This window comes from Orcinus orca, chromosome 14, assembly GCF_937001465.1.
Source record: "Orcinus orca chromosome 14, mOrcOrc1.1, whole genome shotgun sequence".
NCBI lineage: Eukaryota > Metazoa > Chordata > Mammalia > Artiodactyla > Delphinidae > Orcinus > Orcinus orca.
This window is the reverse complement of record NC_064572.1, coordinates 41,709,673-41,737,137: the sequence shown is the minus strand read 5'-3', so window position 1 is coordinate 41,737,137 and position 27,465 is coordinate 41,709,673. Positions and strand designations below refer to the sequence as shown.

Below are 27,465 nucleotides of genomic sequence, written 5' to 3'. Positions count from 1 at the left end.
TGGGTGGCATGTGGATCTGGGGGGGGGGCGTTGGGTGTGTGGAGGTCCAGTGGGGAGATAGTAGTGGTTTAGACCAAGGTGATGGCATTGGAGATGGAGGAAAGTTGACAGATCCAAGATACATTGTGGAGATAAAACAATCAGGACTTGGTGATGGCTTGGGTGCAGAGGGTCAGGGAGAGAGAAGGTTCAAGAACAACTGGGTGCTTGGGAGTGCCCCTTTACGGAGATTGGGAGACCAAGAGGGACAGGATCACACCCCAGAGAGCTCGGTGTTGGTGCACCAAGTTAGAGCTGCCAGTGGACTCACTGTGGGAGACGCCCTGGTTGGGGGTCAGGAGCCCAGCGAGGGCTGTGGGCTGGAGCGATTACAGGACCCGTCAACAGAACCGAGGTGTAGCTTTCAAAGGGATGGGTCAGATATACCAAGGAAGGTTGATGATTCCATAGAGAGGACACAGTGATGGATCTGGGTCTGGGTCTGGGTCTGGGTCTGGGTCTGGGTCTGGGTCTGGGTCTGGGAGACGGCAAGTCATGGGAGCAACCAGAGCTCGTTAGCAGGGGCCAGCCTGAGATGGGAGAAGCTTTCTTCCTCAGCTTTCAGCACAAATGCAGATAGGTGTGTAGATCTGGTGCTAAGAACTGGGGAGAAGCCCGGAAGGTTTGAGGAGAATGAGCAAGGTAGGTGGTGGAGAGGATGTAAGTGAATATGGCGGGGTGGGGAGCCCTGTTGAGGATGGTGACACAGCTTCCCCACTTCGGGTCCCCACGTTGCTGGGTGCGTGGGTCTCTCTGACTCTCCGCTGTTTGCTCACGGACATGGAGAAGTGGGTGGGCAGGTGGACCCACCACGGTTGACCCTGGGTTGGGGTTTCCCAGCCATCCTATATAAGCAGAGAGAGCAGAGAGAGGGAGTTTGCAGCAGAGGGACTGTATGGATAGACAGACAGAAACCAAACTGAGCGAGGAGTCAGGAGTGAAGGCAGGAGGATGCTGGTGGGAGAGTCATTTAAGCAAAAGGTCTGTAGCACAAGGTGCTTGTCAAGTTTGTCCTGTGCTCAGGAGGGATGCGAGGCCTCAGTGACTCTCCCCTTTGGGGGCCTTTCGATGGCGAGAGGCGATGGGGGTCAGGGTCCTGCTGGGCCCGAACTCTAGTGCTCACCTTTGTGTGGTGCTGCCACCTGTTTCCCCCCATTTCATGGTTTTGTTTACCTTTGAAATGTCTTAATAAAACATGAAAAATAGTTATTCTCCATAGATCAGTAATTTACTGTGAGTTATGACAATATTAAATTTGGTCAATTATTCATCAGCTATAAAGTATTTATAAATGCTACCTTAATTTAAAGCATTAGCCGCTAGAATTCAAATATTAATAAAGTTGGTGCCAGCTTAAAGGAGGAAAGGAAGGGCACAGATAATGAGGGTAGCTTGGGGGAGGGTGAGCGCTCCTGGCTGTTCACATGGAGCCCGGACTGTGGGGCAGGCAGAGGTGCTGGAGGGTCTGGGGCTGGCCTGCTGCACCCCGTCGGAGAGAGATCATTACTTCTGGAGGGCAGGGCTGAGCCCAGGGCTGCCCGGAGCCAGCTCTCCCTTCTGCTGCCTGCTGTTACCAGCAGAGCCTTGCCCAGCTTCTCCGACAGGAGGGCACCTCTGCCAGGCTGCTTCCACTCAGGTGGAGTGCCCTCTCTCGCCTTGTCCATCTGGAGAAGTCCTGTCACTCTTTAAGGGGCTACCCAGAGGCCAGTTAGCACATGAGGTTGAAAGGGTGTGTAGCCTCAGAGAAGCAGGGGCTGCATGGGCGATCTCACCTATTCGGGGACCACGTCACGTCTTCCAGGAGGAACAGGTGTGAATGTGCTCGGGGCACCATGCATTCAGGGCACATGGTGGAGGGAAGGGCTGGGATGGCTGTGGTCAGCATCATTATTAGGTGACGGCACCAGGAATTGTGCATCTCTTCCAGCACAAGCCTCCTGGGGTATTGCTTCCCCCAGTCTTGGCCTGAGAATTTTCCAGGAATGCCCATGGGGATGGAGAAGACTGGGCATGGATCAGTAGTGGTTCCCAGAGTGATCTCAGTGTCTGGGGGCACCTCTCTTATCCCCAACACCCACCTGAGGCCCCGAGTGACTTGATGAACCAAGGATTTGCCTTTAGCCGAGGGAGGCCTTGTTCTTGCTTGCTGGCTCCTTCTCTAGGGCCTGCGTTAAGTGTGGAGCTGCCCCAGGAGTTTCCATCCTGGGGATAGGGATAGGGTTGGGTAGAGTCAGCCATGGAATCCCGGCCTCTGTCCTCTGCTGGCCACCATCTCTTCCTGGGACTGGCTGTAGAGGTACCTGGTGGTCCAGTTCTGATGCTCTCGTTGCCATTCACTCTCTGGCTATATGATCCTAGCCAAGTGGTCAGCCCTCTCTGTGCTTCAGTTTTCTCACCAGGGGATCAGAAAGCTCACCTGGGGTGAGAATTAGGGAGACCCTGCTTGTCGGTGCTACACCCGGCACGTCCTACCCTGAGAGTCCTGTGTCTGGAGAATCCTGGATCAGCAGGACGCTGACATCTCAGGGGAAGCTGGCAGGGATGTGACTGTGGGGCTGTCTGGGAATGCTGGCTGAGCTCCATGGATCCTCTTGCCTGGGCCCAACCCTGAGTCCCGATTCCTGGGAATCCATCACGTGGCCCAGAGACCTCTGCTGTCCTAGGCCGCTGAGCTTGGGTGAGGGGTCTCGAAGCTGCTCATTGCAGTCATCTCTGCTTCTTACTTTCGCAGCTGATGAGCCATTCTTGGGGAGCTCATATCAATCCATCAAGCCTGCATTGTTATCGTCAAGAGAGAGATCAGCTTTATGACCATATGATATTGGAGACAAAGAATGATAACAAAGGCTGTTATCTTCTAGTGAGCTGCAGAAGCACCTGTAAGCTGGAGACAGGTGACTTCTACATTCTTACTATGCATCAGGCAGTGCCAAGTGGTTCTTCACATACAAAGACCTTTCAGAGAATATGCACAACGGCTCTGTGAAGTGGGTGCCGTGATCTTTCTCTGACAGAAAAAGCACAGAGGCCCAGAGAGGGTCAGCCCCTCGCCCAAGGTCCCACAGCATGTACGTGGCAGGGCCTGGATTCAGATCCAAGCCGTCGGTTGCCAGCACTGGGGTTCGGTGTCTCTTCTACAACTGGGTTGTGAGTTGTGTGATGTCCTATCCTAGGAATGAGCACACAACCTTGTTTAAGCTAATAGCTGGTGTGGCTTTGATGTGACGTATTTTGATCTTGTTATTTTTATGTTAGGAGCCTCTAAATAACCATCATTTCAACAGTGCCCCAGTTAGCAGCCATTCACAGTGGATTAGAAATTGACTTGTATCAGGCTTCTCCATTAGTGCCTGGGAGAGGCTTCCAGCCTTAATTACCCACCCTGCTCACCTAGGAGGTCGAGGCCTTGAGGAGCTTCCGTGGTGCTGCAGGTGTCCGTACAGGGGTGGGTCAGGGTGCCCACCTCCACGGGGAGGGTTGGTCAGCAGCAGGAGTGAGGTCGTTCTCTGTTGTAACTGCTATTTCTTGGGATCCTGGGCACGATTTGGGTGGGGACATTGATGGGGAGCTGGGGATGCCCAAGGAGAGGGACAGGAAACTGACATGTATTAATATTTAGCATCTTTTCTTGTGCATGGCACGGGATCGGCATTTGTGGTCCACGTTCTAAGTCAGTGCTCCCATAACTCTGCTGGGTAAGGGTTCATATCTTCAATTAATAGGAAATGGGGGCTCAGGAAGGAGACATGCCCATGGCCACACGGCCGCCGGCCAGAGGAGCCCAAACTGGAGCTTTGGTCTGTGAGATTCTAGCGCTCCTTCTGCTGCCCTGGTGAGCCCAGGCCCAGCCGAGAAGCTGGTGTCTCTGGCTGCCGCCGGGGCTGGGGCAGGGGGACCTGTTCCCTGAGCACATTCCCGCTGTCCAGCCCCTGTGTCTTTGTCCCACTGCACCCCTCACTCACACTGCTCCCCCCATCTCTCCTGGTCTAAATCCTTTTCTTCCTTTCAGGCCCTGATGCTGACCCCACATGAGTTCATCCTCTTCTGGGTCCCAGGGAGCTTCCCCTTTCCTTCCTTACAGGCCTAGTTGTGGGGTCTGGCTCCTTGGTAGATCCTAAGCTCCTCAGATGGGGCCTGTGTTCATCCTGCCCTTTGCCCCTCCCCCTCCCCAGTGCTCATTGCAGGGCTTTGTGCTTAGCGGGTGTGCTGAGTGTGTGCGTGAAACACACAAGAGGGAAGAGACAAATCCAGCCATGGTGAGCAGTGGGATGAGTGCCCAAATGGGGAAACTGAGCCTCAGGGAGGTTGACTTAATAACCCAGCATATGTGGAATGCGGATGGGGCTTGCCATCAGAAGTCAGGAAGTCCCTGAGAGGGAGCCAGGTGGGGTGGACGACAGAGAGCCAAGACCCAGTGATGGTGCAGTGGGTGTCTTGGGCCGGGACCAGGGGCTGGAGTTCCTGGGCAACTTTACACCCTAGTGATGTACAGTGTGTTTTGTAAGATTACTTTTTTTTTGCGGTACACGGGCCTCTTGCTGTTGTGGCCTCTTCCCGCTGCGGAGCACAGGCTCCGGATGCGCAGGCCCAGCTGCCATGGCTCACGGGCCCAGCCGCTCCGCGGCATGTGGGATCCTCCCGGACCGGGGCACGAACCCGCGTCCCCTGCATCGGCAGGCGGACTCTCAACCACTGCGCCACCAGGGAAGCCCGTAAGATTACTTTTTAAACGTATAAATGCAGTGTATCAGCATTAAAGAGAATATGTACAAGAGAAGAAAGAAAAATCCATTTATCGTCAGAGACCTCGGCTTTTAGTGTTTTCTCTTGCCTTTTTCATAAGCATGCTTTCTGCCTAGTCGTAATCCTGGTGAGCGTAAAATGTCGTGCCCTGGTTTTGTCACTTAGTCACCCCTCAGAAGCATTTTTAGACGAGAAGCCATCTTAGTCCAGCCCTTATCGGTTGTGCGGCTTCACATCTTGTTATCTGGAAAATAGACACAGTGATGCCTGCTGTACAGGGATGTCATGAGAATAATGTGAACTCATGTATATAGAGTACTCGACAGAGTTTTTGGCACAGAGAAAATTCTCACAAAATAGTCCCTCCTCCTACATAGCTTCATACTTATCCATTGTTGGAGGATTGTTTTCCTTTTGTAAAGGAATTACCTGTTCACGACATGAAATTTTGGCAAAATATAGAAAAGAAGGAAAACCACGTCTAGACCTCTTCTAAAATGCAGTCACTTTTAACATTCTGCAGTATTTCCTTTTGATCTTTCTTTCATGCATGTTAAGTTTTATTTAATTGGTATCATAAAATACATGCAATTTTCTATTACTTTCACATAACTATTTTATGACAGGCACTTTCCCATCTGTAGTATCTTCATAAATGGTTTTAAAGGCTGTGTGTGCTTTCAACAAATGGAACACTTTTATGTCACTCACCTCTTTGCATCTTTTAGATCGTTAGCAATAAATATATCAAGAGTCTGGGTAAGTATCCTCTGAATGTTTTTGGACCTGAAGCCATTTTTACAGCTTGGATGGATGCCCAAAGTGGCATTATTGAGCAGAGGGCGTGAAAATGTCAAGGCTTACGGTACTATTGTATCAGTCTTTACTGAGTGCTGTGTGCCAGACACACTGTGTGTCTGGAAAAGGATGGTGAGCAGAATGGGCATGGCCTTTGTCCCCTTGGAGCTTGAGGTGAAGTGGGAGAGAGAGACAGTTATACACGCAGTGCAGTGTCCTAATAGGGGAAGTGTGGGATGCAGATGAAGCACTTGACAAAGGGTCCTTAGTCTGGGGTTGTAGAGTCTGAGTCTTGAAGCGAGAGTGGGTGTGAAGGTTCAGGAGGCCACAGGAAATGTGATGGGTTCCAGGGGCCAAAAGGTGGGCCATGGTCTGTAACAGAGCGGGCGGTGGCGTGTGAGGAACCTGAGGCTGCAGGCACTGGGGAGCCTGCAAGACTGCCCCAAGGAGTTTGACTCTGTCCGCAACGGTCTTGGGAGCCACCAAAGGGCTTTAAGCAGTAGCATGACATGATTGGATTTCAATTCAGGAGTGAACTTGGCCGCATGGAGCCTGAATGCGAGGGGCCAGAGCATTTAGGTGGCTGCATGATCTTCAAGAGAGACTGCAGAGAATCTCTTGTTTAACCACCCCCTCCTCCTGCCTTGTGTTTGGAGGCAGAGGGTTCAGCCGGGAGAGTTGTGGGCATTTGAGTTGTCCTCCTACCGAAGCCCATGAACGTGCAAGGTGAGTGTCCGTGCGTGGGGAGCAGCTGGCCTTTGGTATTTGAAAGCTTGGAGGTGTCTTCCTCTTCCCGCACCTTTCCAGCCTCCTACTACCTTGCTCCTTGGATTTCCTCTCCCTGGTCTCCATCTCCTCCTCCCAGCCTGGTCGGAGGCATTACATAAACCCAGGTGCTTTCAACCGAAAGAACCGTATTGTCAAAGTTGTTCAAAAGTCTGCCATCAGACTCTAGGTCCATCTGATTCACTTTGTTATCAAGCAGAAACTAACACACCATTGTAAAGCAATTATACTCCAATAAAGATGTTAAAGAAAAAAAAACAAAGTCTGCAGCAGACAGCCTGCTGACATTCACAGGCTGTGTTTTGAAACCGCATCTGCTTCCCCACATTCCTGCCATCACATAAAGCATTATTAATAAGTGTTTGCTTCAAAACTGGTGCAGTGGGTTGCAGTGTTGGGAGGTGCATCTTTCTGTTAATTGGTCTGATGTTCCAAAAAGGTCTAAGTGTATGGCTAAAAGGGGTTCCTGGAACTCATGGTTGCTGGATGGCTTCAAAAGGTGATCCCTGAGCGCAGCTACCCTAGAAATAGCTGCTGGCACCTGGTCATGTTCCTCCTACACACCTGCAGTCAGCGCCCCAGCTGCTGCACGAGCATCTTCCTTTGTTATTGTCAAGTGGCTTTTGAATAATCCTGGGCTTCTGGAACCAAATGCTTCCTCTGGGGTTTGACCTAGTATTTTTATGATATGAATCAAATGGACTTGGCCAGAAGACCTAGGGTTCCTGGGGGGTTTTGCCTACAATCTGGATCCTCCGGGGTAAGTTTCTCCCTGGCTTTCTGATGTTATTTATTTATTTATTTTTTCAGTACGCGGGCCTCTCACCGTCGTGGCCTCTCCCGTTGCGGAGCACAGGCTCCGGACGCGCAGGCCCAGTGGCCGTGGCTCACGGGTCTAGCCGCTCCGCGGCATGTGGGATCTTCCCGCACCGGGGCACGAACCCGTGTCCCCTGCATCAGCAGGCGGACTCTCAACCACTGCGCCACCAGGGAAGCCCTTTCTGATGTTATTCGTTCCCCTCAGCCTCAATCAGTTCAGTTCAGCCAACAATTGTAGAGTACACAGTGTATTCTTGGCCTGTGGCGTGGCCTTGGGAATACATGGGTCAACAAAATGAGCTCACAGCCCAAGTGGGAAACAGGATGGCTAATTTGGTAGCACTGATGGCTGTCTCAGGCGGATGTGGGTTGTGTCCCTGTTCTACTCTCCCTGCTTGAGTAGCCTAGGACAAGTGATTTTGCCTCTCCTGACCTCTGTTTTCTCATCTGTTGAATGGACACAAGAACATCTAGCTGGCAGCATCACTAGGGCATCATAGACTGTGCCTGTGAGAGCCTCTGGCCTGGCCTGGCCTGACATGGGTTCTTGGTCCCTGGAGGGAGACAGTGTTTCTTGGAAGCCTGGGAATGAGCTGCCTGGCATGAACTGTGCCAGTTGAAGCCAGGGCAGCATCACCCCCATGCTGACCCCACCCTCTCTCTCCCCTCTCTTTCCAGCCTGTGACCTCATGACCCAGGGGATTTTGGCCTTGGTCACATCCACCGGTTGTGCGTCTGCCAACGCCCTGCAGTCCCTCACAGATGCGATGCACATCCCACACCTCTTTGTCCAGCGCAACCCAGGGGGCTCTCCGCGTACCGCCTGCCATTTGAACCCCAGCCCTGACGGCGAGGCCTACACGCTGGCCTCCAGACCTCCCGTGCGCCTCAATGATGTCATGCTCAGGCTGGTGACAGAGCTGCGCTGGCAGAAGTTCGTCATGTTCTACGACAGCGAGTACGGTGAGTTGGGGGTAGGGGGTGCTCTGGGGCTCTGGTGGGGGCATGGCCAGGCACTGGGAGACCTGCGAGCTGGACCATCGCTCGTGGAGGCTGAGCGCTTTGGAGTGGGCTGGGTGTGGACAGCGGTTGGTGGTCTGAGGCAGGTGGGTCTCTGGGTGGTAGGACTGAACCTTGAGCTTTGTGAGTGGGGGAAGGACTCTGAAAACAGATCTGTAGACAGGAGCTAAAGTTGCCTAGCAACAACACCTTATCATGACAGCTGAAGTTGGAATCATCTTAAGAGTTTTCAATAAAATATTAATAAACCACTGGCAGGGATCTGAAGGGCGGCACGCAGGCAGTGGTGGAGGCTGGCCAGCATGGGTCCTCCTGGAAGCCTCCTCTGCAAAGTGTTCCCCTCTCACTGGCCGCTCTCCCAGCCTTCCCAGCTCCTTATCTCCCTGTGCCCTGATCTGCCCTCAGTTTCAGGGTTTCTGGCTGGGGCAAAGGTCAGGGGGAGGGACACCCTGAATGTCATGGAGCCAGGCTGGGGTTGTGTGGGTCTGGGGACACTGGGCATGGCTGGTCATGGCTTCTTTGAAGGCCTCCCATATGAAAAAAAAAATCATAATTTGCTTGTGAGGAAACTAGAACAGTGGGCTTTGAGGAAATAGCTTTAGGTTTTCTATGACTGCTTTGTGAAAACAGACCATTTCTAGTCCCAAGATAAAATGGTTTCCACCTTATGCGTTTTTCTAAAAAAAACCTTTTTATTTTGAGTTAATTGAGATTCACATGCAATTATGAGAAACAATTCAGAGATTCTGTGTGCTCCAGCATCTCGCCTGTCATACCATGTCACAAGTGGGATTTGACCTTGACACAATCCATAGGCTTTGCTCATATTCACCAGTTGACATGCACTTGGGTGTGTGTATTCACTTCTGTGCGATTTTATCACATGTGGATTCATGTGACCACCACAGTCAGATGCAGAGCAGTTCCCTCACAAAGATCCCCATGCTACCCTTTTATAGCCACAGCCACCCACATTACGTGTCTTTAAAGGGTGTGGGGGACTGGTGACGGTCAGCAGCTGCATAGCTGGGACCAGGGTAGAATGGGGTGGACCCTCGAAAGTCCTGTTTTTCTCTCTTGGTGAAATAATTCCTTTGCCAAGGATGTAACTAAGAAGAGAAACCAGCATATGTTTGCCTTTGCCTAAATACTCTGCTTCTCTAAGACCAGAATGTTGTCCTCAGCTCTTGAGCAAATATGCTGTTTAGAGTCTTCCAGAAGGAACTGAAAGAGCAGAGAGTCACTGTGCTGAAATTAAGATGAGGTGGTGATGGGGAGAAGGGCAGCCGGAGGCTCCAGGCGCTTGAACTGGACTCTGTCCAGGACTTGGTCTCTCCTTCCAACCCTGCTCAATCCGTGACTCTGGGAAGGCGTTTGAGACCATGTCATAGCACCTCTTAGTGGCCCAGCCTTCCCCTGACAACCCTTTGTGTTGGTGGTTCAACCCCCGACCTTGGGTCTGCTCTGAGGCTGCATCCTGTAGGGAGGTGTGGACACTGCCAGGGCTGAAGGTCCAGTGTCTGTAGACCCTTCCCACCTCACTGCTCCTGGTTTCTTTGCTCTCCTTTTGCTCTGACCTATAGAAACTCTTCAAGCCTTGGTTCTTCCTAAGCCCTTAAAGTGGCTTTGGTGGGAACCTCAGCCATAGGAAGCAGTTATCAGCTCTCCAGCCTGCCTATCCCATCTGGGCTCCTGTAATTCTTGAAGACCAAATGACACCTAATGGCACTCGCTCAAATTCTGTGTTTTCTTCTTCTTACATCCCTTACCCCCACTTGGCTCAAGGATCAAGTCCCCGAGGAAGGGCGCCTGATCTCCACCTGTCTGCAGACTCCTCCCTTTCCCATAGAGCTGGTTCCTTGGTTACATGCTCTCACAGACACACGTCTCCTTCCTTCAGCCTGCTCTCAGCTTGTTGCAACACACTCATGAGGGCTAATCCTTGATGAGCAGTTACTCCCACCCGGGCTCTAAGCTCCAAGACAGTGGGCCATGTGCTCTTCCCTGCTCTGTCTCTGCTGCTTAGCATGGTGGCTGGCACACAGTAGGCCCTAAGAAATTGTCACTGTGTGAATGAACCAACTTGTTTATGCGGACATGGACTTTTCAAACAATTTTCACACAAGACAAAGGAGAAATGGGGGGAAAGACAGGGACACTGAATAGTCTGACCTCTGAGGTAGGGGAGGTGAGCTAGGAAACAGATGTTTCATTCTGTAGGCACACTCCTCTGCCCCTCTCCTCTCCCACCCAGACCCTCCAATCAAACCAAAAGGTGTGCCCCTCTTTTCTGACACGGAGACCTTTGCTACCTTTGGTAGGGTTGAAGTGAGTTTTCAACTAAACTGGCCTTTATTAGTAGTGATTCTATAAAGACACAGGGTACCCAATAGCTTTCCTCTGGTGGACCACCGCAAGCAATTGGTTGAGCCTCGAATGCTGTGTTGGGACGGATTCTGAGGAAGCATGTAGGCTCAGCAATAAAAGCGCTGTGATTGCTCCATGAAGCATCATGTTTGCGGGGACGGGCTGGCAACATCCTGCCCTGTTTGCAGATTCTGATCTGGAAGGTAGGGGAGAATCAGGCATTTCACAGCTGCCTTACACTTGGCTGTCGCTGTCCAAGGTGCTGATCCATTTGGCGTTAGCCTTTCTGGAGGCCAGTAGTCTTTTTTTTTTTTTTAAATATAAATTTATTTTATTTATTTATTTTTGGCTGCGTTGGGTCTTGTTGCTGCGCGCGGGCTTGTTCTAGTTGCGGTGAGCGGGGGCTACTCTTCGTTGCGGTGCGCGAGCTTCTCATTGCAGTAGCTTCTCTTGTTGCGGAGCACGGGCTCTAGGCACGCGGGCTCAGTAGTTGTGGCGCACAGGCTTAGTTGCTCCGCGGCGTGTGGGATCTTTCCGGACCGAGGCTCGAACCCATGTCCCCTGCATTGGCAGGCGGATTCTTAACCACTGCGCCACCAGGGAAGCCCGCCAGTGCCCTTTCATTGGGTACTATGCAGAACTTCCTGGCTTTGCCTTCCCTGGTCATTGGCCCCCTGATTTGACAACCTTTGAGGCAGGCTTTCTACCCCAAACATTCTCTATAAAACGTTCACCACTGTTACTTGTTTTGGCCTGCCCCTCAGGCACAGCCCAACCTCTGGCCCATTTTTAACATGTTAGATGAGCCCAGGCGGTAGAAGCCCACATGCTATTTGATGCAGCCCCAAGAATTCGGGGTGTGGATGCTCCCTCAGCTTGGCTGGCATTGGCCTCTCCGAGGGCCATGGGTGGATTTACATTGCTGATATGCCCAAGACAAATGGTGCCTCCACAACTCCTCAGGGCCCTTCCTCCACCCGATCACTGCAACACTAGCTGCAGTGAGCCCAATTAGAAAGCAAATTGAGTGTAAAGACTGTTTCATTCCTTCCAAAGTCAAACAGAAGTGGTTTGGGGATATAGTGACTTTTTTTTTTTTTTTGATGCTGATCTGCAAGTATCTTTACATATATTATTTGATTAAAGCCATTTAATAACTCTCTGAGGTGGGATTATTGCTGCATTTTACGGATGAGGAATGTGAGGCTCAGAGAGATTCTTTCTGACTTCGATGCCCATGCACTTAGCCGAGGCACCATCCTATTTCTGTAATCTGGGGCTTGCTAGGCTCCAACCTTCTTCTCCTAGCCCCAGCCAGACAGAGTTAATGCCAAGGATGGGGTGTGTGGAATGGACTTGGCATGCCCTAGCTTTGTCCAGTCAGTCACTTGCTAATGAATGTCATATGTAAGATCCCACTCTTGCAAGGTGAGGACTGATCCTTCCTCATTTGCCCCTCAGCCTCCCTTTAAATAAAGGAATGTCCTTCCCTGGGTGGAGCCTGAGGACTGGGCATCTGAGTCAAGAGTCAGGGGTCAGAGAGACAAAAACACGTTCTAAGAGAGAGTTTGGCAGAGTGGTGGGAGAGGAGTTTGTGTATTTAAGGTTTACAAAATGCAAGATGTGCCATTTGGTAAAATTCCATCAAAAATACTTGTGTGCTTGTTGTGACAGCGAAAGGAAAAATGAAAGAGAAGCTGGCATTTGGGAGAGAAAATCTGTAACATTAAAATACCAAAAGTTTGGATTGAACCGAAGAGATAACTTTCTGACTTGCCACTTCAAATTCTGGGATATTCGTGTGTGTCTTGAGGAGGATGTGCTAGGAGCTGCAGGCACAGTTTCTCCCTGGTGAACACATCTGGATGAGGGGCGTATGACTGGGATCTTAGAAATCTCTGACTCATTCGTTCAGCAAATATTCACTGAGTCCCTACCATGCACAACTATTTTGCTAGGTACTCTTTTTACATGAAGAAACAGATGGGTGGAGTATCTTGGCTGAAGTTGCACAGGGCTGGGATGTGAAGTCAGGACCCCAGGGCTCTTTCCTCCACAGCATCTCTGGGGTGTGGTGGTCCCTCTTGGCCTCTGGGCCAGCTTGCAGGCCTGGAATGGGGTTGGGAGCTGGGATTCCACAGGAACAAAAGCTTAAAGCTCTAAATGTGTGGCCATTTCCTATTCGTGCTTGTTTTAAAATTATTTTAAAAAGTTTAAAAGTTGCACATGTTTACAATGTATATGTCAAGTTAAAAGAATGGTGATAAAGTGAACTCCCATGAACCCAGACCAGTTTAAAAATGTGTAGGAGCCCTTGTGTGTCCAGCTCATATCGTGTCGTCTCCTACCTAGGGGACATAAACACCATCTTGATTGTGTTCTAACCAGTTCCTTGCTTTTCTTTATAGTTTATCATGCAAGTATGGATCCTAAGATACATATTCCTTAGTTTGGCCTCTTTGTGAACCTTAAATATCTGGAGTAACTCTTCTGTACACTTTCATGATTGCTTTCTTTTTTATTCAATATTAGGTTTTTGAGATCTGTTCACTTGATGCAGATGGGTATATTTGATCATTTTTACTGCTGCAAAGTATCACCTGATTTATTATCCATTGTGTTACTATGGGCATTTGTTTCCAGGTTTTTGCTATTACAAATAATACTGATAAGATTATTGGTGTTCGTGTGCAAGAATTTTTTAAGGGTCTATCTCAAAGGAGCAGAATTGCTGGACTATTGGGTATGCATGTTTCACTTTAGTATATCATTCCAAATTGCTTTCCAAAGAATTTCTATCTGTTTTCACTGCTCTCTGCAATGTATGAGCGTTCTCAAAGCTCCCCAACTTCACCAACACCTGGTACTATTTTTACTTTTAAGATTTTCATGTGAAATGGTATCTTGCTGTGATTTTAATTTATATTGCTGTGATAAAAGATGAGGTTGAGGATCTTTTCATATCTTTATGCACTATTTTTGTTTGCTCTTCTGAACACCTGTATGTAGTTTTTAATTTTTTGCCTATTTTTAAGACTGAGCCTTTTCTTTTGTAAGTTAGGGATGTTAAATACCTTCTTTCAGTTAGTTGTCTTAATTCACAGAAGTTCTATATTGTATTGTTTTCAAATTTATTTATCTTTTAGACAAGTAGCTCTGTTTCCTGTCTCATTTAAGAGGTCCTTCCCTATCCAAGTGGCATAAAGATATTCTCCTGCTGAAACCTCACTCTCTGCACTGAGAACAAATGTTGTCCTCCTGCCTGGATATCCATAGCTAGGCCCTGCCCCTGGGTGTGCCTGGATCCCAATGCTAGACCATCTCTCCCTGCAGCCATGGCCTGACATTCCTTGCTGACACTGCTCTGCTCTGCTCTGGCCACGGAGCTGATCTTATTCTTGGTGGTGATTGCACAGCCTGTGGCATGGTGGCTTGGGAGGGCTTCCAGGAAGAGGTGGCATGTAAGCAAGGGTCTAAAGGACTAGTAGGAGATAGGCAAGCAGAGGGCACTGGGGGAGGAGGGGAGGAAGCGTGTCCCAGGCAGAGGGAAAAGCATGCTGGAAGGCCTGGGGGCAGTGGAGAGGGGAAAGATCGTATGGCTGGGTTGTGGGCAGTGGCCATGGGTGAGGCTGGAGCTCTGGGCCAGGCAGGCCTTAGAGGCCTCACTGATGAGCTCAGAGTCCCCAGAAATCCTTGGGAACCATAGCTCACTACCTCAGGTGGTGCCTTCGGGTCCTATTCTTCACGCCCAGTCCTGAGACCTGAGGATAGACATGGGGTCTCCATCTCTAGAGGGCTCTGGTTCTTCAGTTGCCTGTGTCCGGACTCATTGGCTGTCTACGAAAGGGAAGAAACTAACGCACAGAGAAGAGCTGTGGTCTGACTGAGGACAAATCCCAGACCCAGAGTCCAAGCCAGAGGCAAGGCCTGAACTTCCCAAGTAACTCAGGTGGCCCAGGTATCAGTGAGTAACAGCACACGTCTCTCCAGCTGTCACTCTGAGCAGGGCACTGAGGTGCAGCTCACATCATCCTTATGGCAACCTTTCCAGGTGGTGGGTGTATACTATATTTGTTTTACATATGAGGAAACTGTGGCTCAGAGAAGTAAAGGGATGTGCTCTAGATCATATGGCTGGTGAGTAGGGGGGTTGGCCAGGTCTGATTCCCAAAGCCCGGGTATCACAGCTCTGCTCACAGCCTCTTGGTTCTCATGGCAAAGCTGTGGGGAACAAACACCTCAGGTAGACTCTTCTTAATGCACAAGGATTTATTGTAGCATTGTTGGTAACTGCAGACATTCCAACAACCTTAATGGTTAAGTATATTATGATACATATATATAATGGAAAACTATGGTTCTTTATGTATTAAGAAGCCATAGTTCCAACACATGGTACTGTTAGCTCACAATAGCAAAGTGAGAACAGTGGTGTCAGTATTGCTCTGGGTCAAGGCAAGCTCACACGTGTGTGTATCTGAGTACATATACAGTCATAAAGGAGTGCTGTGTTAGGGAGGGAAACACAATGACTTGGGACGGGGATGGGAGATATATTTCTTACTGCATATTTTAAAAATATCTTTTAAGTTTTGTTTCAAGTACAAAAAATAAGTAAGTAAATAAAAAAGTGGAGGTTGCCATCCCTCCCTCCTACTGACTGCCCATGGTGACTTCTCTGAGCTTCTGATGGTAATTTCTGAGCTACAGAGTAAAACCCCCAGCAGAGTTCCTGGTACATGGCAAGTGGTCAATATGATAGTAACAAATCATGTGTGGGAACCAGGAGTGGCAGTGGTCAGTATTCCCTCTCATGGCTGGGTGTGGGCTCAGGGCTTGGTAGAGTCTTGGCAAAAGAGCTTTGGCTGTTTGCCCCTCCTCAGGATTACTCTTGAGTGTGATGGTTAGGAGCAAGGACTCAGGAGCAGTCTGCTTCAGTTGAATCCCGGCTCTGTCTCTATAGCTGTGTGACATTAGAGAAGTCACTCAACCTCTCTGTGCAACAGTTTCCTTATTTGTCAAATGGGGATAAATAATCATTTCCGCCCAGTGTGCTTGATGTGTGGGTTAAATGCATTAATACACGCCAAGAGCTTAGCACAGCGCCTAGCACATGCTGAGTACTCAGGAAGATTTCCTTGCTCAGGAACTGCACCCAGTGGTGGCCCCTTTACTGCCCGTTCTCCCTTAGCCTCTGAGCTGGTTCATCTCTGCTGTGGCCCAGAACACATCTTAGTTATATTCTTGGTGCTTGTGGAAGGGTCAGCTCTCTCACCTGCAGGGGACACTCCAGGCCTCCCTGGCAGCAGGGCTGAGCTGCTGGGCGTCGCTGCAGGCTCACTGCGCGGTCCCAGGTAGCTCTGGTGAGCCATTGCACCTTCTCAGCTGGACAGCCTGACAGTTTCTCGTGGCAAACATCTGTCGGCTGTTGGTCCTCACCCTCGAGTCCTCCTGACATGAAACTCCCTGGGAGAAAGAGAATTACTGGACAAATGCTATTTTAACCAATGCTTTGTGCCAACGAAATCTCCTTTCTTGCCCCCGGCATAGGAAGTCAGATGACTGAACTGCGATGGTGAGCGTTCTCAAAAAAAAAAAAAAAAAAAAAAAGATGGTACTGATGAACCTAGTTGCAGGGCAGGAATAAAGATGTAGACACAGAGAATGGGCTTGAGGACATGGGGTGGGAGGGGGAAGCTGGGGTGAAGTGAGAGTAGCATTGACATATATACACTACCGAACGTAAAATAGTTAGCTAGTGGGAAGCAGCAGCATAGCACAGGGAGATCGGCTCGGTGCTTTGCGATGACCTAGAGGGGTGGGATGGGGGGATGGGAGGGAGGCTCAAGAGGGAGGGGCTATGGGGACATATGTATGCCTGTAGCTCATTCACCTCGTTGTACAACAGAAACTAACACAGCATTGTGAAGCAATTATACTCCAATAAAGATCTATTAAAAAAAAACACATCCTATCATTATGGCATTAGTTTAAATTGAAGTAATAAATACTTTTTCCAGATGAAATGAACAAGTGAGTTTAATTGCTAGGAAACCTACCAAGAAGTTCGACAACAACTTTACCGGGATGAGTGTTTTGTGTTTGTTCTCTGATCTAATTATAAAGCGACTGTACTTTGGGGCACGTAAATTGTAGCACTTGCTGGAAGATTAAAGTTCAGTAACGCTGAAGTTCCCTCACCCTTCCATCAGATTCCATGGTGCGTCTGAGGACATGAGGAGATGCCTGATGCAGGCGTGGATGAAGGACAGGAAGGCGAGGCTGCCCTGGCCCCCACGCATGGCCCATTGTGCAGCTGGGGCCCAAGGGAGCCGCCACAGCAAGAACTTGGCCAGGCCTACACCTCCCTCTTCCCATGTCGTGCCACAGTGCCCCCTTGGAAGACAAATGTGGCCCTGTCGACATCCCTCTCCTGCTGACCCTGCTTTTCCAGACCTCTGCAGCCCCAGGATACAAGAGGGAACAGGTTTTGTTGTTAAATACTAGAATTCCAGGAAGGGCACCCACAAGACGGGGCCCCAAATATCTGGGAGGACTGTTGGCCCAAGTGGGATCCTGATCCTGCCCGCGACACCCAGTGAAATGAAATATTACGTCCTTTTCGTTGTTTCAGTTGAACCATCTCCTACCCTCCCATCAGGGAGAGCAGGGCTCTTTCCTAATAGGATCCAGCAATGTCAGGAGAGTTCCTTCATTTTTTGAAATGAACTATGTTGAGGCATAATCGGCATGCAATAAAATACACTTATTAGACGTGTACTGTTTAATGGGTTTTGACACATGTATGCACTGGCATAACCACCATCCTAGTCAAGGTGCAGAACGTTGCCAGGTATAGAAATGCCTTTGCTGTGAAGAGAGAACATCATAGCTAACTTCCTTCTGGCCCCAGTCACTTCAGCACTGGCTGGAAAGCCATAGGCCCTGAGAGCAATTCTATATGCCTGGAGCCTACGTGTAGCATCTTCTGCTCCTAGGAGTGTTCTCAGGGACCTGGAGTGTCAGTGTGTCTGACCAGAAGACAGGGAAAGCATGGGGAGGAGTGGAAGGCAGGGGAGGGGAGGGGTGGGGGTAGCCAGGGAAGCCCTCTGGCAGCTGTGGCTGGCACTCGGGCTGAAGCCATCTCCAGCCGGGATGAGAGCTCTGTCTGCTCATTGGCCAGAGATGGCCCCTCTTCCCTTGCCAAGCGACACCTGGCACCTCCTTGAGAGGCAACATTCGGGTGGTTGTGAGCACAGACTCAAGCACCAGAAAAGAATGACATTCAAGTCCCTGCTCCATTGCTTACTGCATCCTGGGCAAGCTATGGGTGCCCTTCAGAGCCTTGGTTTTCCTGATCTGTAAGATGGGTATCATAGTGCTTCTTTCCTAGACTGCTGGTGGATCCTGGCCAAGCACGTTCTCAGCGGTATAGCAGGGTGAGAGCCTTATGCTTTAAACGTTTACCTTTGCTTCTCACAAAGGGAATCTCAGTGGATGCCACCCAGCTCTGAAGAAGCCTTTTTGGAGGCTTGGGAAGTGGGTTTCCTTGGCTGGTTGCTCAGCAGCTGGGCCCTGGGGGAGGGGAACCATGGGTCTTGCTGGTCTAGATGTGTCTAGACAGCATCTATGAGCAGCTTTAAGAACATCCTTCTCCTTGGGAGTCTTGGGAGGCAGAAAGGCTCCAGGAATACCCTAAGATGTGAAGTGTTGTGTGGGAACACTTGGGGCACTTCTGCCCCCAAAAGCCTTCCCTCACCAACTCATTAAAAAATGGAACTCCTTTTCCTCTTGATACCGTCTTCCCTCTTCCTTGAATTATTTTTTTCATTGAATTTACCTGCCATTTACTTACTTTTTGATGTTTGTCTTCCCCCAATGAGAATGTGAGTTTTGTGTTTTATTATGTGACGCTGTGTACCCAGCATTTAGAACAGCACCTGGAACATAGTAGGTGCTCAATAAATACCCGATATCTGAGTGAATGAATCTATATTTTGGGGTACTTCATTGCCTATTTATTCTTCCAGGAAGCATTTGTTTCTTTATATGAGATTCCTAATTACAGCAGTAACGTGATTTCTATGGAGTCCAAAGATCAGGCAAAACCTCACCCTCCTCCACTCCCACCAGTGAACTAGTGTGTTCAGGCTGCTGAGTTTCTGTCTACACCTTCCTTCTTGGAAAGTGTGGAGGGAGCACTTGTGTACCCAGGGGAAGGGCCTGATGAGAGTTCAGATGGGCCCAGCCCTTGAGAAAGCTCTCCCCACAGCTTCACAGGAGGAATAAACACAAAATACATGTTTATATCACAGTGTGAGGTTAATAGTGGCCGCTGAGGTGTTGTGGGTGAACACGTTGGGGAACTTGGGTTCCGTTCCTGCCTCAGCCTTTTTTCTCCCTTATCTCTGGGCCCATTGACAAATCTTTCTCATCCTTGGTTTTCTCATTTTGGCAGTGGGGATAATAAAAATGCCTACCTCAGAGGGTTCTTGGGAGGTTGAAATAAAATGAAATGATGGATCTGAGAGCAATTGAGCTCCTTGTGGTACCAGTCCATTTCTCATTTGTCTGACTACTCTTCAGTACCCAGGACAGCGCCGCAAGTGCTGGCCTGTGATCGCAGAGCCCTGAAGCCTAAACTGCCCCCCAGCCCCCTTCAACTCTGCTTTGGGAGGCGGTGGGTTCTGAATTAGCTGGGAGCAAGGAGGGCTTCGTCAGGTAGAGGAAGGGGGAGGGAGATCCCAGGTAGGGGAAACCTGTGTGCAAAACATCAGTGTGTAAAATAGCACGGCATGTTCTAGAGGAACGTTTGGAGGGCTAGCAGCTTACGCCGAGAGCTGGAAGTGATGGAAGGTGTCAGTGGGAAGGGTGGGCAGGGGCTGTGGCACACAGTCTCAGGCGACCTGGCCGGGAGCATGTGAGTGGTTAATTCATCATGTCTATGGCAGGGTTTCTCCTCTTCTGATGCAAGGCGTGTGTGGTGCTATCAAGGCTTGCCCTTCCGTGGGAACTCTCCTGTCCAGTGAGATGCTTAGGAACAGAAGCCTGTTCTCTTTGGCTGTGTCACCCTGGAATGTGACAGGATTGAAGTTGCTTGTACATTGTGTGGCCAGTTCTCCATTGTAAGAAGTCTGGCAGTTTTGATTGGGGGGGGCTGCTGCCCACCCCATGTTTCCCGCTGGAGGCTCTGAGAGTGGTGACAAGTACACTTGAAAGCAGAAGATGGAGGGGTCACACTGACATGGCCACGTTCCCTGTAAGTGGCATTATGTCTCTTCTCCAGGCCGCTGTTTATCCAATCCCTTGCTGACCTGGTACCTGTGAAGGCTTGCCTGCGTCTCGCCCCAAGCCTCCTGGTCCAGGGCAGGGGCCTGCACGTGGGCCTGGCATGCTGTCGTGATTTTTGGTTTAATTGTTTTGGGATGCCTTGTTTGCTTATTTGTTTATTTCCTGCACACATCTAGAGAGGGTTTGCAGAGTCTTCTCATGAGGCAGCGGCAGTCAGAAAATGAAGACAGGGCCACAGTGGCTGCGCTGGCTGGGAGGCTGGTAAGGAGTGCCGTGAGCATGCTCTCCTGGCAGGCAGGATGGGGGAAGGAAGTCGTGGCTTACAGGGCGTCCACGTCCTCCAGAAGGAAGAAGGAGGACAGCTTGCTCCTCAGAGGGACCAGGCTTCTCCAGCACTTCACAGAATTCCCCCGGAGGAACCTGGTCTGTGCAGGGGACACGGAAGACAGAGTGTGATAGTAATCATGGCTCAACTTTAAAGCACATGCAGAGGTGGGTTTTGTTTGACTGTCACTCACAGTCCTCTGACTATGGAGGGTGGTCTCAGGCTAGAGCTCACCATTCCCGGAGGGCGGGTCCGACTGCCCCCACCTGAGCTTCCTTTAGGCTGGTCTTCATGGGGTCCGTGGATTCTTGTTGCCCACTGAGCAAGGCCTCCTGTATCTAATCAGTCCGGTTCCATCGGCCAGACACCCACCGAGTTCCAGGTGCTGTGCTGGGGAATTGGAGGTGAGCGTGGCAGGCATGGCTTTTGTCCCCTTGGCCCCAAGGCTAACTGCCTTCATTGGGGAAGAGGGTCGCGATGGAGGCCGTGCTGTGACGGCCACTGGAGCTGCCGCAGGGAGCTCGGCCTGCCCGGCAGAGCCTGGGAAGGCCTTTGAGAATGGAGTTCAGTCCTGATGGAGTGAGGAGGGCTGAGCAGAGGGGAGGGCAAGGCGGGCAGATATGGGGGCCCAGGGGTGAGAGAGCTGGAGGAAGTTCTGTCTGGCTTGATCTAGTGTCTGGGGTCAGGGACTGGGACATGGACCTGGCCCAGGTGGTGGAGAGGCTGAGTATTCTAAAGGCAGCGGGGAAACATGGAAGGGTAACTCACTCTGCTTTCTTTGCTTTTTCTTTGAAATTATTTTTATTGTATAAGGAATAATACAAAATGAATATGTCTTGTAAAAAAAGGGTAAACAGGGCTTCCTTCGTGGCGCAGTGGTTGAGAGTCCGCCTGCCGATGCAGGGGACACGGGTTTGTGCCCCGGTCCGGGAAGATCCCACGTGCCGCAGAGCGGCTGGGCCCGTGAGCCATGGCCGCTGAGCCTGCGCGTCCGGAGCCTGTGCTCCACAACGGGAGAGGCCACAACAGTGAGAGGCCCGTGTACCGCAAAAAAAAAAAAAAAAGGGTAAACAACTTAGGCAGTTAAGGTGAGAACAATAGGTGCCCTTAATGCTCCCTCCCCTGCATTTCTCTCTAGAGCTAAGTAAGTAAAGGCCTTGCCCGGGCGCATCCCACTTCTCATGTACAGACATTCATGTGCGCATACACGGAGCTTTGAAGCGGAAGCTTTTGCTTTGTGCTGTGCTTCTTACTTGAGTTGCTTCGGAGCCTTTACGCCATGTGGGTCCCCTTGGTTCTACCTTGTTCTCCTTACCTGCTGCACAACCTTCGGCAGGGTGGGGTTTATGCATCCATTTCCTCATTGGGTGGCTTCTGGCGATTTTGCTCTCACAGGCGATGCTAGAATGCACACCCTTAAAGGCACAGCTTTGTGCACGGGCCTCAGTATTTCTCTGGGCTGGATTGCTAGAAAGTAGAGTTGCTGAGATGCAGTGGGCCCTGTGTTTTCCAGTTAGGAAGCTAGAAAGATAGTGCTAAGGTGCCAGGTACCAAAATAAGGCAGGCGGGAAGAGAAGTGTTTTGGAGAGCAGACCCTATTCCGGTCCCTGTTTTTTTCTCCTTTTTCTTTGTTGGTTTGGAGGAAGATAGTTTCTTGGATGCCATGTTGCTGAGAAAAAGTGTGATTAGGCAGAAAATCAGGGACAAGATCCAAACTCGGAGAAGCCTATGAGGTGGAGCAGGGGCCCTCTTAGGTCAGCAACAGCTCTTATGAGAAACTATTTGAGAACTGAGTCAGCTGCAGCTCGGTGGGGGTGGGCAGTGGGAGCGGGTGGTCCTGTGGTGTGTCCTGTTTTGAAGGGGTTACGCCTCACGGGTGGGATGGAGTCAAGCTGACGTGGGTGGTCCCTGGAGGAGCAGCTGACGGGCCTGGGACTGGGGGAAGGGCTGATGTGAGCCAAAGACTCCAGCCTGCTCTAAGTGGTACCAGGACTGGACCTGGACTAAGGGGGAGGTGGTACAGGAAATCAGGAACTTTCCAGCTGTCAGAGCTGGTCTGAGCTAGAAGGGACTGCTTCCATCCCCCAGGGAGCCCCCGGGGTCACTGTGGCAGGAAGGGTCCCTGTCCCTTGTCCACCTGGGATGGGGGGAGCATCTTTGGGTGACAAGTCATTATTAACCAAAGGTCCCCATGGAAGATCTCTGCCTCATCTCCCCGGGGCCTACAGGCTAAAGGCCGTCTGGTTGAGCTTCGCTTAGGGACCATAAACAGAGTGATGTGCCCTGCATTGTTTTTCCAAAAGGAAGGAGATAGAACACTTCTTGTGCAGTTACCCTGTGCCAGGCGCCTTCACCATCCTTCTCTCAGTCTGCACAGCCAATCAGCAAGTTTGGCACACGCACACCAGCTAGTCTAGGAAACTGAGGCTGGGAGGGGTTACAGCTGCAGGTGGCAATTTAAGTCTCAAACCCTTACTCTCCTCCCCACTGCTCCAAGCGACAGATGTGTGTGTTCCCCTGGCGTGAGGAGGGAGAGGAGGGGTGGGACAGGTGGCACCCTGAGGGCCCCTGAGTCAGAAGATGCTGTAGTGGGAGGAGACCCAGGGGGCTGGGAGGCCTTTTCTGGCTGTCCCACCCTCTCTTCATCCCCCACCCCTTGCCTCCCATCCTCCAGACCCTCCCGACACACACCTCCTGGACATGAACACAGCACAGCCTTAGGGTCGGAACTCAGAGGCCTGCTCTGCAGGGTGTAGCCTCATTGTGTGGCCTGTACGGACTTCGTTGCTGGAGGCCTCCGTGGCTCTGTGGCATTGCTACAAATGTAGGTACGAAGGGATGTCACCTGCGGGTCCTTGTGACACGTACTGTAGTCTGCTTGTACACTGGGAATGTCCCACTTTGCTTTTTTCAATTGTGGTAAAATCTATACAACATAAAGTTTACCATTTTAGCCATTTCAGTGTGCAGACGCAATGGCGTTTAACACATTCCCATTGCTGTGGAACCATCACCACCCTCCGTATTTGGAACTCTTTTCATTTTGCGAAGCTGGAACTCTGTACCCATTAGATTCTAACTCCCCAGCGCCCCCTCCCCCGGCCCCTGGCCACTACCCTTCTCCCTCCCTCTATGAATTCGACTGCTCTAGGGACCTCACATAAGTGAGATCATACAGTGTTTGTCTTTTTGTGACTGACTTATCTTACAACACAAAGTCTTCAAGCTCACTTATATCATAGAATTTCCTTCTCTTTTAAGGCTGGGTAATGTTGCAGTGTATGTCTATGCACCACATTACGTTAATCCATTCATCTGTTGATGGACGTTTGGCTTGTTCCCACCTTTGGTCTACTTTGCTTTCTGACGGTAATGAAAGAAAAATGTAGTCTCTTGGGAGCGTGTGTGTGTGTGTGTGTGTGTGTGTGTGTGTGTGTGTGTGTGTGTAGTGTGTATTTGCATATAATACCTTTTGGAAGGCGTCCATTCATTCTTCATTGTCACCAAAGTCACCTTCCTTAAACTCAGAGCCTTGCTTAGAGCCCGGCAATGGCGCCCCTTCTCCTCCGGGTGAAGTTCAGATCCCTTCAGGGAGCCCATGGGCCTCAAGGTCTGTTCCTTGCTCCACTCCTTCTCCAACCTCTTCTCTCATCATTCCCCCAAGACTGTGTAAATCCTGGCTACACAGGATTTATCAGTTGGGGCGCAGTCAGGGAAACACAGGCCACTCCCTGTCCTTCAGGGGAGGGAATTTATCTACTACCAGAGGTGAGACAGGTGACATGGAAGCAACCCAGACTAACAACTTTAGGAAGGCACCAGAACACCCAGGGTTAAAGGGGCAAATGGGAGAGATGGTCCTGGAGCCAGGACCGCCCAGTGGGAACAGGAATCTCGCAGAGAGGCCACTGTGTGGGAGCTGGGAGCATGGAGAAGGCACTGAGCTGACGCTCGTTGTTTGACATGGGTCAGAGGTACAGCAATAAAAAGACCAGAGATCTGGAGGCTTACACACACACGTGAGCACACACATGCAGGCACGCACACACCTCAGGTGCCTGTGGTAATTAAAGTCAGAGGCACAGATGAATGTAGTCTGCTGCCAGCTGTGAACCTTGCTAACCGTCACCAAGAAAGATCAATACATTTGCTTCCTTCTAAGTGGCGCGGGATTGCACTGGAGGGCCTAGGGCAGCTCAAGGTGAAATCTTCCTGAGGACTTCCCGTCAGCCAGCCTGTGCGGGAAGGGCATCAAAGTGAGTGTCAGGTGCGCTCCAGACCTGCAGGATGGCGTGGTGCATCAGGGGCACCTTGGTACCCGGAGACAGGAACTGGGGGAGAAGCTTTCCTCCCCAGCGGCCCACCTTGGACCTCCCTTGTGCCTTGGTGACAGCCTCTGTGGTCAGAGGCCCTGGGTGCTGCCCCAGCCTCTCCTGACACGGCAGAGGGCACGGCACCAGCACAGTGAGACTTCTTGGGCCTCCACATCTGCTGTGGGGACGGAGGCAGTGCGGGGAGGGGTGTGTGTGGTGACCTGCAGCCAACGTGCACGGGCTCACGAGAGCCGCTGGGCCACTTCTTCCCAGCTCCATGTTCAGTGACAGCACTTTAGTAGCTAGAAATTGACCATGTGGGAGTATTTACACCATGGAAATCAGCAAGTGCTACGCACCAGGGCTTTTTGACAAACTGATTTTAAAGCTCATACAGAAATGCAAAGTACCTAAAATAGCCAAAACAACTTTGAAAAGGAAGAATAAACCTGGAGGACTAACTAAATGACCTCAAAACATGAAAAACTGTAATAGTCAGGACAATGTGGTTTTGGTGTAAACGTAGACAAACAGACTACTGGAACAGTATAGAGAACCCCAAAATAGACCCCGACACATATAGATGATTGATTTTCAACAGAGGTGCAAAGGCAAGTCCGTGAAGAAAGAAGAGCGCTTTCAACAAATGCTGCTAGAACAAGTAAATATCTATGTGCAAAGACATAATCTTCAATCTATACCTGTACTGTATATAAAACATAAGTAAAAAATGGATCACGGACCGTGAAAAAACTAAAATTATAAACCATCTATAAAGCACAATAGAAAATTTTTGTGACCTTAGGTTAGGCAAAGATTTCTTGGGTACAACACCAGAAGCACAATACATAAAAGAAAGAAATTGATAAACTGGATTTAATTAAAATTAAGACCGCTTTAAGAATGAAGCTCTGTGAAAGATACTGTTAAGAGAATAAAAAGACAAGCGACAGACTGGGAGAAAATATTTGCAAGTTACATGTCTGATAAAGGAATCACATACAGACTATAAAGAACTCTTAAAACTCAATAATAATGAACACCACAATGAAAAATAGGCAAAGTCTTTGAATAGACACTTCACCAAAGAAGATATATGTATGACAGGTAGGCACATGGAAAGATGCTTAGTAGTTAGGGATTAGGGAAATGCAAATTAGAACCACAGTGAAAAGCTACTGCCTACCTACTAGAATGGCCAGACAGACAATACAAAGTGTTAGGTTACAGAGCAACTGGGATTCTTTATTTTTATTTTTTTAATTAAGAAATTAAAAAAATTTTATATTGGAGTATATTTGATTAACAGTGTTGTGTTTCAGGTGTACAGCAAAGTGATTCAGTTATACATATACAAGTATCTATTCTTTTCCAAATTCTTTTCCCATTTAGGTTATTACAGAATATTGAGCAGAGTTCCCTGTGGTATTCAGTAGGTCCCTGTTGGTTATCTATTTTAAATATAGTAGTGTGTACATGGCAATCCCAAACTCCCAGTATATCCCTCCCCCGACCCTTTTCCCTGCTAACCATAAGTTTGTTCTCTAAGTCTATGAGTGTTTCTGTTTTGTAAATAAGTTCATTTGTATCATTTTTTAAAGATTTCACATGTAAGTAATATCATATGATATTTGTCTTTCTCTGTCTGACTTCACCTAGTATGATAAAGGTCTCCAGGTCCATCCATGTTGCTGCAAATGGCATTATTTCATTCTTTTTAACAGCTCAGTAATATTCCATTGTATATATGTACCACATCTTCTTTATCCATTCATCTGTCGATGGACATTTAGGTTGCTTCCATGTCTTGGCTATTGTAAACGCTGCTGGTAGGAATGTAAAATGACACAACCACTATGGAGAACAGTTTGATAGTTTCTTAAATAGTTAAACATACACCTACCATATTAGCCATTCTACTCCTGGGTATTTACCCAAGAGAAATGAAAGCATATATCCACTCAAAAGCATACAGCAACTTCATTTGTAATACCAAAACCAGAAGACAGCTGAAATGTTTGTCAGCAAGTGAATGGATAAACACATTGTGGTATAGATGACAAACACAACTATACAATGGGATACTATTCAGCAATAAAATGGGATCAATTATTGGTCCAGTAACAGCATGGATGAATTTCAAAGTAATTAGGTTTAGTGAAAGAAGACAGACAGAAAAGAATACACACCGAATGATTGACATTTATATAAAACTCTAGAGCATACAGACTATAGTGAGAGAAGCAGTTCAGTGGTTTCCTGGGGACTGGGGTGGGTGGCAGGGGCCACAAAGGACACAAGGAAACTTTGAGGCGGGGGTCACGAAATATGTTCGTTATCCTGATTGTGGTGATTGTGGCGATACACGTGTTGAAATCATGCACTTCAATATTTGCAATTTATTGCATATTGCATACCAATTATACCTCAATAAAGCTGTTAAGAATTTCATTGCCTTTTCCAGATACCATGCTGCCTGTCACAGGGGTTCTCTTTCCACGCCAAAGAAACCATCACGCCTGAATTCATTCAAACTTTTTCCTTATGGTTTTCAAAGACGTGTTAGTTTGAGAATCCGTCTGTGTAACATCTACCACATAAGTGAGTCATGCTGGCTTGCTGGAATTCTGTCACACATGGGATAGAAAGGGTGGAACAGTCAGGATTGTATCAGGGGCCCTGAATGCAGTGAGTGATTTCAACCGATAGTCCTTGAAATGCACTACGAAAGAAGCTAAGTGAATCGTGGTCTTCTAGAAGCTGACATCATGGTTTTTAATCTCAGTGTTATAAGTTTCTTCCTTTATCAACTGTCTGCATTAGGGTTGATTAGTAAGTCTCTGGCCTGCTCAGAAGCCATCAGGTAGGGACAGATTAGCGTGCCAGTTACGGAACAGCGGTGGGGAGAAGCTGATCAGATGTACTCAGACAGCACGGTAATTAGCATGCCTGAGACACCAGGCT

At 49.5% G+C, this 27,465-nt stretch overlaps 1 protein-coding gene across 2 annotated transcripts in view; it reads left to right on the top strand.

Annotated features, from left to right (window-relative positions):
• GRID1 (glutamate ionotropic receptor delta type subunit 1) overlaps window positions 1-27,465 on the top strand; it is a 666,827-nt gene that overhangs the window by 122,188 nt on the left and 517,174 nt on the right. For both annotated transcript variants that reach the window (XM_004273011.3, XM_033433944.2), the window contains exon 3: window positions 7,864-8,148. In XM_004273011.3, the coding sequence (XP_004273059.1) occupies window positions 7,864-8,148 (285 nt within the window). The remainder of the gene's footprint in view (window positions 1-7,863; window positions 8,149-27,465) is intronic.